This window comes from Alexandromys fortis, unplaced genomic scaffold (genome assembly GCF_014885135.2).
Source record: "Alexandromys fortis isolate MF-2015 unplaced genomic scaffold, M_Fortis_MF-2015_v1.1 scaffold_1, whole genome shotgun sequence".
In the NCBI taxonomy this organism is placed as follows: domain Eukaryota; kingdom Metazoa; phylum Chordata; class Mammalia; order Rodentia; family Cricetidae; genus Alexandromys; species Alexandromys fortis.
Window position 1 is genome coordinate 2,281,542 of NW_026067927.1, and position 13,284 is coordinate 2,294,825.

General features: G+C 46.8%; 1 protein-coding gene across 1 annotated transcript in view; it reads left to right on the forward strand.

The window, feature by feature from the left end:
- Positions 1-13,284, forward strand: part of Slc6a2 (solute carrier family 6 member 2) — a 40,744-nt gene that overhangs the window by 12,418 nt on the left and 15,042 nt on the right. Inside the window, exon 5 of the mRNA XM_050144431.1 lies at positions 8,873-9,011. Within this exon, the coding sequence (XP_050000388.1) occupies positions 8,873-9,011 (139 nt within the window). The remainder of the gene's footprint in view (positions 1-8,872; positions 9,012-13,284) is intronic.

The following is a 13,284-nucleotide window of genomic DNA, read 5'->3' on the forward strand; positions in this document are numbered from 1 at the left end:
CTCTCCTCACCTCTCCTCCAGGTCTGGGCAGGAGCTGAGCCAGGCACTCAGGAAAACCACAGACCAGCCAGGGGCATGGTAATCAACATTTGAAGGGTGCAGGCTTGATGCCAAGTTAAGAACAGAGGAGACAGGAGTATATAGGGCACCCAGTGGAGCCTCTACTATAGGACAGGAAAGAGGAGGCTGGGAGCCAGAGAGCCAGCATGCGGATAGGAAGCATGTAAAACGCACTTTGGGGAGAATAATTGCCCTTAAGAACTAAAGCTAAGCATGTGGGAGAATGGGAGCTTGTGGGAAGGACGGCTGCTCGGAGAACGTGGCTGTGGAAACCGACGATATCAGCCAAGAGAACACCCAGAAAGAAGTTAATTGGTAGATGATGGCTCCGTAGCTGGAATCTACATCTGTCTGGTCCTGAAGCTGTCCTTCCATATACCCCGTGCTGGGAGCTCCCACATGGAGGAAGCAAACCAGTTGTATGCAGCTTGGAGACAGTGTATTTACAGTGTGTATGTGCGTGTGTGTGTGTGTGTGTGTGTGTGTGTGCGCGCGTGCGTGTGTGGTATGGGCTGGTGGAGTGAACAGAACATTGTTAAAAATAAATACAACATTTCAGTTGGAGTAATTTCAGAAGTAGAAAAGTTGTAAAAAAAAAATAGTACATGGGGCCTTTCCACCCCAGCTTCTAATGTTGACATCTTGGGTAGCCGCTTTGGACTAAGGAAATCAGAAAATTAATGTTCACATTATTAGCTAGTCTACTGAAGACCTCATGTGAATTTCACACTCCTCCACTGATATGTTATAATATTTAGCTGTCACATTTGCTTAGTCCCCTCCAATATGGTTGAGTTCTTTGAGCTTTCCCTGGGTTTTTACGACCTTGACACTTCTAGAGAGTATTGGCCGTGCGTCTATGAAATATTTGTCAGGATGGATTTGTTTGTTGTTGCTCACATTCTGATTGAGAGTCTACACCTTCGTCAAGGGCACCAAAGAGGTACAGTGGCGCTTTTCTCAGTGAGCCTTGTCTGGAGAGCATGATGCCAATCTATCTTGTCACCTGTGATGTCAACCTTGAGTGTGGCAAAGGTGGAAGTTGCCAGCTCCTTCCTGGATCGAGATATTTTTTACTTTGGTAACTTTTGCCTTTCAAAGAGGCACTTTAAGGGTATGCAAGGATATTGTTCCTCATCCTTTACTCTACAGTGCCTATTATTAATTTTTGCAGGTAAGGATTTCTGTCGTAGCATTTAATTGTCCCTTGCTATTCATCATTCCTTCTAGAATAACCGAGTAGAGTTCTCCTGTCAATACCAGCTTTCCCCTTCATGTATTTAACCCAATTTACATACAAAGTCCGAATGGGATCCCAAATATTTATTTTATCTGTGGTTGACTCCTGAGCCATCACTATTCACTCTGTTGGCCTCTTGGTCTCGGCTCTGTTTTCCTAGGTCTTGGTGAAGGGCGTGGCTGCTTTGCTTGCAGTCACCTGATTTAAAGTGTTTGCATGTTTCTGTCCTCAGAGGACAGCCTCAAGTGATCCTTTCTACACAGGTGAGCCTCATTTGAGCGATGCCCTATATACACTAGTGGTTGAGCACAAAGTCCAGACCGCATCGCGGAACATGACGGATAAACCCCACTGCACTCCACCCTCAAGGCTCATGTGATCCATTGCCGAAGCTCCGCACTTAGCTAAATGGAAACACAGATGATATATTCTGAGGCTTTGGGGTCACTTGTGTAGATTTATCTCCCAGGTCATATACAAACCCCCCAACAGATGAGAAGGACAGATACCATCAAGCCCAGCTTGATGAGCCATGAGTTTTCTTGGGGTTATCTAGAGGGAAATGGGGTGAGGGGTTACCTACTGGAGCCGAAATGACTCAAAGACCTCCCCAGTATGAGCGACAGCTCACAAAAGTTGGGAGCCCAGAGCAGCTCAAGAGGTTGGACAGTGTCCTTTTCCAGCGTCTCTGGTCTAAAGCTTTTCCAGGCCTATCAGCTGGCTTCTGCTTCTTCCAAGCTGCTGAGCTGGTCTCAGAGTCTGAAGACTTTCTTCTGAGAGTCTTCTTGGCAGCTCTCAGAGTTTATTGCTTACTCTGGCATTGAGTAGCCTAGTTAATCTGGTCAGTTTTAAGGACTTCCGGCAACTATTCTGAGCTCTTTACCTTTCTGCTTTAACTGGGGAGCTTCCCATGAAGAGGGAACCTGGTTAGTACTATCTTTTCATTATGACCACTGGGATCTAAAATGTTGCTTGATCTATGAATGAGGAAATGAGAACGAATCAGCAAATGCTTCATCCCAGGTCCTCAGTTCCGGAGTAGCATTGGAAGGGAGCTTGTCCTCTGCATGGGCCAAGGATCAAGTTCTTAGTATGGTGAAGTCAAATCCTGGCTACACATTGCAATTACCTGGGGAGTTTTAAAAGTTACTGCTGCCAGGATTTTACCAGCCTAGATACAACCAGGGCACATGGACTTTGGTGATCTTCCCAGAGCTGTCACTGAAAGCTCCTGGATTAGGCACTACAGTTCCCTGTCCTGTGGGGGTCTCATGTCACAGAAAATCTAGGGTCTCCTTCATTCTTCTCTAGAGGAGCATGGGTTCAGACCCCAGAACTGTAGCAGAGTTTGTGGGTGAAAGTTCCGGGCGTTTCTTCACATTTTATGAGTGTGGTTTGGACAGGGAGAGACAGTGCAAGATGGGGGGGGATGGGGCGGTCCTGCTGATCAGGCTTCCCAGCATGCTCCTCTCACTGAGCAAACAGCATTGTCTTTCTTTAGCTCCTGGCGATCATTGTTCTTATAAATTAAAATAATAAATGAAAGCCCCTCATCTTGTCTCCCCCCCCCCCAGCCCATCTACTCCCGCTGAGATGCACAGCGGGAAGAAGAGGAGACCTTTGGTTGCAGAGCTAAGCTTCTTCCAAGCCCAGCAGAGGTAGGGTGTAGGGTGGAAGAACATTCTTGTCTAAGGTTACACAGGGGCTTGGAGAGAGCAGATGGTGGGGAGACTGTCGGAAACCTTCAGCTCATCTGTCCCCTGCTCCCACAAGCCCTCCTAGCTACCCTGAACTGTGTTCTGAGCGTTCTTTCATAACCGAATCCTACCGTATTCTCTCCATCTCTGGAGGTGAAAATGAGTTGCATTGTCAAACAGGATAATTAAGTCCGGCTTTAGGCCTGAGACAGAGCTGGGCTCCACTTTCTGCCCCCAGGACTCTGGTCTCATAGGTCTGGCTCAGGAGTGCAGGGGCCTTTGCTGGTAGATAGCTTCCCAGAGCACAATATTGCCATGGCTGTCTCTGGATTTTGTATAGTACATGTCCCTGTTATTGAGCATTGAGCTGCTTCTGCTTCTAAGACAGCTCAGCTCTGTCTGGAGAGCCAGCAAATGTGACTCCCAGTGCCAGCCCTGTGGAGGTTGGGTAATTCCTTCTTTTCCCCGGGGCACCCTGGCCAAGTCTGTTGCCATCTTGTACTCATTTAGGCTGACAGACTGAACATATCCTTCAAGGGAACAAAAGTGTTGCTCTTCCCAGGCTCTGGGCCCGAAGCCACATAAGTGTCACCGCGGACAGCCACTCAAGTTCTAGCTTTATCTGTAAAAGACACCTTCGGTGACTGTGTCAGGATAGAAAATTTCTACCCATGACACCGCTGGCAAGGAAGGGAATTCTCCCTCCTCGCTAATACTAAAAATCTTCATGCTTAAATGTCAAGAGAGGAATGGAGTCATTTTGGCCCACAGGCTTGGAAAACCTGGATGGTGCCCCCAGTGATGACTCACTTCCATTAAGCTGCCGGAAAAGGAATACAAACCCAAGTTGCTTGTGCCAACCCCATAGCTTAGGAATTTGGCCCTCAGCTCTCTTCTCTATGATCAGCTCTGGAGTCTGGTTCTTCAGATGCATCTGGGGACGCATGTTCCATGGGAACACTTCAGTTGTGTGACTAGACATTAGGGCATTTTCTCAAGCCTCAGACAAGCAGGGGTGATTCCCTACAGTGTGTGCGTGTGTGTGTGTGTGTGTGTGTGTGTGTGCGCGCGTGCGCGCGTGTGCATCTGTGTGCACACTAGTGCATATATATGTGTGATTTTTAAGTCAATTAGCCAAATGACAGTTGATACATTTGGCCCATAGCACTATAAAATGATGCAGCATTAAGTAGCAAGTGAAGCAATACTACTTATCCTCTTATACTTATTCTACTTCTTTTTGGTCATATTCAGCCATTCTTTCCGCTCCATCCTCCCGGCCCCTTTCCCCCTTTCTTCTCTTCCCTTCTCTCCTCTTTCCCTTCCACCTTTCATCATCTCTCTCTCTCTCTGGAAATAATAAAGACTATAAGTCACGGAACCACTTCTGGTCTGAGGATAGCAGGACTCAAACATTGGCCAGGCTGACAAATTGGGGTGGGAAATGTATTCTAGGATGCAGGAACAGAAGGTCCCAAGACCCTCCCCTAGGATCAGGGGAGCATCTCAAGATGTAATTGCCTGGAGCAAAAGGCAGGTGCCGCCGGCAAGGGAGGCATGAACTTGGCAGTGGTACTGAAAGCTCCCTGATACTGAACGGCTTCTACCTCCCGGAGCTAGACTTCACCACTTGACGTGCCTAACTTAGGGTAGGATGGTTCTTTCTGGGGAGTGGGGGTGGGGTAGTCACTGTCCTGTATGTTTGGCAGTGTCCTTGACCTCTGCTCGGTAGACACTAGCACCAGCCCTTCCCCTCCATGTATAGTATACGAGATCCAGACACAGGATGTAGTTGTTTGTGACGAGGTTAGACCCATGTACGCGTGTGTCATCTCCCAGGAGTAGAGAGTGGATTTAGGAGAGCCTGTGTGATGCAGAGAGACCAGGATTGAGGGAACTATGCATATTCAACAGTCTGGAGGGAGAGAATAAGGGGTCTGGTATGGGACAGGTTAGTGAGAACCAGAGTCAGGACTAGGAAGGGCCAGATACAGGGACTGTTGCAGGAGGGTATGAGACATGGTGAGTTGTATGAAGCCAAGACAGGTGACCCGGGGCAGCCAGAGACTGGCTAGTTGGGGGTAATGTCAGTCTTTGTGGGTCTCGGTCACTTACACAGCTTTCCTTCCTCTTTCACAAATGCTTGTGTCCTCATCTGCCACCTCTGCACCTGAATACCTGCTGCCAGCTCACCCTGCATTCCACTGGCTCCTAACAGTCTTGTTAGAAGAGCCTGGTCTGCTCACACCCTGTGGAGCCTTGGGAACACTCCTCAGCTTTCTTTGTAGCCTAGCCCCAGATGCAGGGACGGCTATGGCTGCTCTTTGTGGAACATTTCCTGGGCCCAAGTATGGCTCACATTCTACAGTTGAATCCTCATGAGAGCCATCTGCTAAAGAGGAAAAAAATCTCAGAGAAAGAGAGAGAGATTGAGAAAGAGAGAGAGGGGGGGGGAGAAAGAGAGAGAGAGAGAGAGAGAGAGAGAGAGAGAGAGAGAGAGAGAGAGAGAGAGAGAGAGAGAGAGATTGATTTACCAGAGCCTATTTGCATTGCTCCTATCCCGGGATGGAGCTTCACGAATGCTCTCATTACCAGCGCCTAACACACAGCCTAAATCAAAGCTACAGAGAACTTGGGGCTAGGCATGGGATCAGGTCAAACAAGATCAGGAGAGCCCGGACAACTTCTGTGCCACATTCTTCTACTTCCTTTCATGTTCTTGCAAATACTAGACACCTGGTACGAATGAAAGAATTACTGACTGAATGAACGCAGCACACAGCATTGTGTGGTTTTCTTACCTTCACAGGCCACTCACAGGTGTTAACTCCTCAGGGGCAGGCTGGTGGATCTCTGGACTGGGAGTAGACACTCTCATCGACACCCAATCGGATTTTTTGAGCTGGTCCAGTAAAGGTCGTTCAACTCCCCATTACTGTTACCTGTGTCTTCCTCCAAGCACCCAGGCTTCCAGGAGAGTTACAAGCCCACTTTCCCTTCCTCAAGTACGGAAAGCCAATTGTATTTTGCCAAGAGAGTAGACAGTTTCTGGAAGGTTCAATTGGCCTAGCAGAAGTCTGTCATTTGGATAGGCCTCTGACTCAGTAGGTTCAATCTCCGGCTGCCAATCAAAGGCATTATTGCCCAAGTACCAACTCCCAGAGGTTCTGACTTAATTGGTTAAGAGTGAATAGAGAGCAGCAATCTCTTTATGATATAAAACATCCTTTAAAAGATTTATTTTTGTCTGTTCTAGTGGCTCATGGGAGACCAAAGCAGGAAGGTTGCCATGGGTTCCAGGCCAGCCTGGGCTACATAGTGAAACAGAATATCTAACAGCCACAACAAAGAGAAAGGTTTATCTTGACCTTAGACAATTAATACTAATGTGTGAATTGAGAATCCTGTTCCCAAAGGGAAACGTGCTCAGAGATGGGGCTGCATGCACAGCTGGTGCTTCTGGCTGGTTCTGAATTATATTCAAATTAAAACCCGTATTTCATAATTCTCTTTAAGTGGAGGTGGAAGAAGAGAAAGAAAACTGGGGGGGGGAAAGAAGGATGAGAAAAGATTGGGGGGATGTAGAGGAGGAGGGGCAGGTAAGGCAGATATACATGTATACTTAAATATTAGATACATAGATAAACAGTTACAAATATTAGACAATTAACTGTCTTTCAATCAAAGATGTTTATGTTTTATCAGTGTGTCCTCTGGAATTAGTGTTTTATTCTAAGGAAGGATATAGCGTGTGGACCTGCTGCTGGCTCCTGTCACTTCAGTATTATTTATAACCAGCCTCTCTCTGAAACGGAACACAGATATTTGCAGAATGACACCCAGGGAAGTGAAGACCCTCTGTGGGGACACAGGAGGTTGCAGTACAAAGGATCTGGAGAGCTGGGACTTTACCCTAAGTTGAAGAAGGACTTAAGGAGAAGCAAAACCATGTTAGGGACTCACCTTTTTCTCCCTAGCTCTCCCTGGAGTGGTTCTGGGTTCTCATTTTCTGTTAAGGAGAAGCTAGACTGTTGGGTTTAGCTACAAGAGTTGAGGACGTTTGTCTGTTTTGAACCTAAGCTCCCAGGCCTGGGATGAGCCCTAATGATCCAGGAGTGATTTATCTGCCTCTCTTTCCCAGAAGACCTTTGTGCAGTGAACCTCTGTATCACACCATGAGAGATGTGTCTATTCTGAACAGGTACAGACAGAAGTTTGTGGCTTGCCATTATCTCTGCGGTGATACAGAACAACACATGTACGGAGACTGGGTTGTTAAAGTAATCTAAAGATGATCTAGAATATACAGAGGGACTGTGCAAGAAGTACTATGCAGCATCTGTAGCCATGGAGACGAACCTTTCACACCTTATGGCAATGGCAGACAATCAAACGAGCATTTTCGGTTGACTCCAATCATGAAGTTCTGTGAAACATGGAAAATTTTTATCTAAGGGCATTGAGCATTCCCAGATTTCAGTATCCATACAAGGTCGTGCAATCAATTCCCCAGGGACAGCTATGCAGCCAGCCTGGGTGTCTCAAGTAGACACTCTTCTGGCCAATGAGTCAGCCATGGGAACTACAAGGGTTAAATATTTATGACAAGGGTTACTGGTGACCCCTTCTGGAGGAAGAGACATTGGAGCAGACTATAGCAGCTTCCAGTCCACTATGGCCTTTGAGTATGGCACTCAGAGGCAGGTAGATGGGGGTCCATCCGGGGGGGGCCTCCTGCAGCTCCCTGACTACTCACAACATATGCCCCTCTTTTTTGTGATTTCACACATAAGGCTACTGCCCATGTTGGCTATAACTCCACCAAGGCCGGGACTGTATGTATGGAGCAGCTTCTCAAGTTTATCTAGGGCCCAGATGAGCTAATCTGTAGTCAACCTTTCAAGAGGAAATGCTTGACATAGGTGCGGTCAAAGGCCCCACTAAGGTACTCCCAGTCCTCTTTGCTTGACTTCCTAGGATGTGGAATTGTTGGTGAACCTCTGCACCGTGTGGGACACCCCAGTTCCTGGGACCTGATCTACCATTTTATCCATTTGTCTTAATTGACCATATCACTGAGTGGCTTTGGGTTCTAATTAGCAAGTAGTCATTTTGCTGACTGTTCTGCTTTTCATTCCCTCATTGTACATGGTATGTGAGGGTCTCGGTGGCCTGAGGATGCTTATTCTCTTTGTTTTCAATTGCTTAAAAATGCCCTTTATTGAAGAATAACCTAGCACAGACAAATGCATATCCCAGAGGGCCAGCTCAGTGACTGTCACAAACTGAATGTAGCCGTGTGACCAGCACACAGCCCAGCAAGCAGGGTCCCTAGAAGTGCCCATAGGTCCTTCCCTCGTAAGCAACCCTCACTTCCAACCAGAGTGACTTTTAACCATCTAGATTAATTTTCCATGTTTCACAGAACTTCATATGATTGGAGTCAGACAGAAAATGCTCGTTTGATTGTCTGCCATTGCCATAAGGTGTGAAAGGTTCGTCTCCATGGCTACAGATGCTGCATAGTATTCCACGCTCTGTCCATTCCACCAATGGCGGACTTTTGGTTGTTTTGTGTGTATGAACACTAATTCTACTAATGGTGGTTTTTTATGACTTAGGGGTTGCTGTGTGTGAACACTGTTCTTTCTTTTATCGAGAACTGCTAGTTTAGAAAGGGAACTCTGGAAAACAGGGGCCTTCCCTAATCCCGGGGCCAGTAAGTGGCACTTCAGCAGGCCATCCTGGGTGCAGGCCATAGCTGCCCAGAACTGGCCCATGCAATAGCTCTAGAGTTTGGGGGAGTGGCGGTTCCTGTCGCCATCCCTAGGCACTTGGTCATCCTCCCTGACGCTGTCCTCTTTGCTGCTCACAGGCGCGGTGTCCTTCACCTGCATGAGAGCAGTGGGATCCATGACATCGGCCTGCCCCAGTGGCAGCTGCTGCTCTGTCTGATGGTCGTCATCATCGTCTTGTATTTCAGCCTCTGGAAGGGGGTGAAGACGTCGGGAAAGGTGAAGTCTCTCTCTGCTTCTTTAGCTGGGAGGTTGGCCTTGGAAATATACATGTCTGGTTTTGTGTTCTCCGAGCTGCAACCATGTGGTTGGTGCAAATAGGGGGATCTAGGACCACAAGTTAGGGCGTACCCTCAGCCCTGCCACTATGTGGACAAATCTGCTACCTAAACCTGACTCTGCCAAGCGGCAAGGTAAAGGGGTGTAAGTAGATCAGACCTCCTCGGATTTTCCCTTGGAAGCTTCCATAAGACTGGGGGCTTGGAGCATCACCTAAAGTCTGAGACCAAGGCTAAAGATCTTGGACCTTGAATTCTCATCTAAATCTGTATATAAGCATCGCATCCCACTCAGGAAATTGAGAAATTGCTTTATTATAAAATCGATAAACCCATGTTAAATTTTTTTGGAGAAAAATGTTTTGAAAGGTAATTCGATGTGTATTATGGTTCTAACTGTAGTCGGGCACCCCCAAGTGTCTAGATACTTTGGAGATGAATACAGTTAGCTAGACAGCGAGGACAGCATTCTGAACTTGCATGATGCTGCCTCCTGTGGTCAGCTCTAAGGGATGGAGTGTATTTAGGGAATGGCTCCAGTTGATCCTCAGCTTGGGGAGTAACTTGAAGATAACAACCCTACTGGGACTCCATGTGGTCTAGAACTTGGCTATAATTAAAGACAACAAAGTTGGGAGGTGTCCTTTCTAGTGTTTTATTTATGTAGGGCATTGGAACAAGCCACACCAAAATACAGTGAGCTAAAATAGTAAATATTTTGTCATTTCTCACAGTTCTAGGAGTTGACCAGCTCAGGTAGATGGTTCTTCTTCTCTGTGTAATATTACCTGGGCCATATCTGGAGACCTGACTGGAACATCCTAGTGGCTGGGTCTGGCTAGGAGCTGGAGTCAGAGCTGTCTGTCAGGTCAGAGGGTTCGGGATCATTTCCATGTAGATTTTTTATGTTTCCTGGACATCTCGCATTATGACAACTGACTTTGCAGACCTGCTCCAAGCAGGAGAGACCCCATGCACAGTAGCTCCTCCGGTCTCTGCTTGCATCCTGCTTGCTCTTTGTCCCAGTGACAAAACCAGTCTAGGATCACTATCATCCTGATGCGTGGCACATAGTAGGTCTCTGGTAAATGCTTAGAAATAGGTTGAAGGATGGGTGGGTAAGTTTTGGGGACTTTATTAAGCTTGACTTATTGAGCCTTTATGGGCACCTACTCTGTGCTATCCTAGATGCCAGGAGTAGCAGCACACAGATAGAAGACAGATTATTTCCTTAGTGGCTTTATCAGTTTGTGGTCCTGATGGGCTTGGGGTCAGCAGAGGTGTCCAGCAATTTCAGTCTCTAGCCAAAGGTATCTGTGTTCAGCCTCCTTCAAATAAACACCTCTCATCAATAACTACATTTAGATTATTATTAATTTTATCTTAGAATAATTTCATATTAGGTAGTCCAGTTGTATCTTGATAAAAATGTAAGCTGTAGTTTTTTTTTAAACTGTTATTAAGCCAGCTTATCAGGTAGCTCTATTTGACAGACAGATGTAGCCGCGTGTATGTTTACCTGTACTTTGACGAGGCAGGTAGTGGGTTTCCTACCAGGTGCCATGGTCAAAAAGTCTAAGATGCCACCTTTGTGGACAACGGATGCTTTTCTCAGCCAGGAAAGTCTGCAAAGCCATGGGGAAGGTGATATTTTTGCTGCACCTATAAGGATAGGCATGGGTGGAAGTGAGAAGGAAGGAGACATTTCTCACCAGAAGAAACGGTGTAAGGAAAGTCACCAAGGTGTGGAAGCCCTAGACAAGCCCTGCTTGGGGTTCTCTGTGTGCACTTGGTACCAGGAATTGGCCTCACAGCCCATTCAGACAGCTGCAGAAGATGGCTGTGGGGCCATTAGTATTCTAACATGGCAACCCAAGCTGATTCCTCACAGTCATAAGCTGCCAGGAAGGAGACAGAGGAAGGAATGGCTGAGCATGCTCAGTTCCTTTGGCCAAATGCACTTTCTGAGGTGAGGAGGAATGTTTCCCCAGGAAAGCACCCTATATGTGGAAACCTGAAGAGGGGTGTGAGAGGCTCTGCAGCGTCAGCTGAAGCCAGGGCCCATTTGCCTACGTCCCCCGGAGTGCAGAAGTTGGAGTACACAGAGGCCCCAGGTGGTCTTCCGCGGAGGACATTTCTGGACTTGGCCTCACTCTGGACATTCCAGTGACTGTGGCTTTAATTGTCTTTGTAAACTAACTGACCAAGAGCATTGCTTATGTCTTTCCAGAGCAGCACACTAGCTTTTCTTAGTCCGCCCCGCCGCCTCCGAGGGGCCTGGGATGAGTCAAACGTGCAAGTGCCGAAGGCTTGGAAAGAAACCAACTGCTTGGCTCTTGGGAGAGTAGGAGCCTAGTCCGAACCAGGGGAAGGGGACACCCCAGACCACACACTCAGTGACAGCTGTGTCGGCCCAGAAAGCACCTCAGAATAGAAGGAAGTCAGAGGGAGTCAGAAGCCGGGTTCACCTCCTCCTCTCCTGAGTTCCTGCCCAATCTGTTTGCACACTGCACTGAGTTTGAGACACTTCAGAGGCCTCCCTCTCTTCCAGGGGCATGAGATGGCAGAGATGTCCAGGGCCAGCCAGTCATTACCCACCTCACTGCTGGCCTTTGGGTTGATTGGATGGTGGGAATATACAGACTGTGTCCTAAATTCTAGCAAGAGGTGGTGGAATTGGAAAGAGAGAGAAAGCCTGAAAGATTTAGGGGTTGAGTTTTAGAATATTTAATAGATGAAAAGCTTTTTTTGTTTGCATTTTCATTTAGAGTCAAGTCCTACTTCTAGGCCTCTTCCCACTACTAAGTCAATAGACAGGCGGGTCTGGCTTACCTTCATGTCTTTACTAAGTTATGAATTGAGTGACACAGGACATATGATCCAGGCTTACACCAAACTATGTGTAGCGTGCTGTTTACTTAAGCAACATTAGTGTTATGCCATATCCTATACCTTCTTCTGTATTGAAGATTATCTTCATTGTTAGGAAAATGACCTTGGAACTCAAGTCAAAGACCACAAATCCTAAGTCTGGAAAAGTTAATGAAATTTCACAGAGATACAGTGTGGATATTTACTTTATTATTTCATTCTTATTTGTGAGCACATGTGTGTGGAGTGCACATATGTATTTGGGTGTGTGTGTCTATGTGCAGGCCAGAGGGAAGACTACAGATTGTCATTCCTGTGCACTGTTTGTTGTTGTTGTTGTTGTTACTATGTATTTATTTAAGAGATGGGTTTCTCACTTACCTGCAATTGTCAAGTAGGCTAGGCTAGCTGGCCACAAACTGTAGGGAGTTTCCTCCCAGCAGTGTGGGTCCAGGGACATGCTGAGGTACCATTATTGAAAGTATGCAAGCCTTGCTATGTGTCCAGACATCAGGCCAAGAAGTTCTTGTTCAAGGTGAGGTCCATGGGCTATTAGCATTAATGTCACCCAGAAACTCATCAAAAATGGGAGCTCCTGTCCCACCCACACCAAATTAGCATCTCTTTAGGAAGGACCAGAAATCTTGAGCTTTACTATGGTGCCTCTCTGGGTACTCTTAGACCTGCAGTTGGAGAAGCTCTGTGGGTGTTATTCTCTCCAACACTGAGAATATAAATAACCACCCCACAGGAAGGAAGCTCTGCCATCTGAGGGTCTTCCTTTTATGAGCCACGGTTGTCTTTATTTTTATGATCAGCCATTGGTTTGGAATTTGTTACTGTGGAACTTCCTAAATTATCCACAGACACATTTAAGGGGTAAGAATTTATGTGTAAGCGTGGACAAGGTGGAACATGCCTTTAACCCCAGCATTCAGGGAACAGAGTTTGAAGTCAACCTGATCGATTACAGCAGGTTAGCCAGGGCTACCTAGTGAGACTCTGCCTCAAAACAAACAAAACAAAAAGCAAAAATAGTAGTAGCAGCAGCAGCAACAACAACAACAACAAAAACCCCAAACCAAAAGCTACGCTTTCAGTGACAGAACAAAGAAAAAAGCGTTGCTCATTTTGTTCTTTATCTCATGTTTAAAATGAGGTCTGGGATGGAGATGATAGAGTTCAAAGGGCTCTTCCTTTTTAGGGGTGTGAGGGAGCTGTCCTCCAGCTTTTGAAAAAGGTTCCAGATGGCTGAAAATGCATTCGCCTCCAAAAACTTTAACTCTGAATGTAAGGTCAAGGGGAAAAAGCAGCTCTTCCTTAATGCTTGACGCCCTCATTGT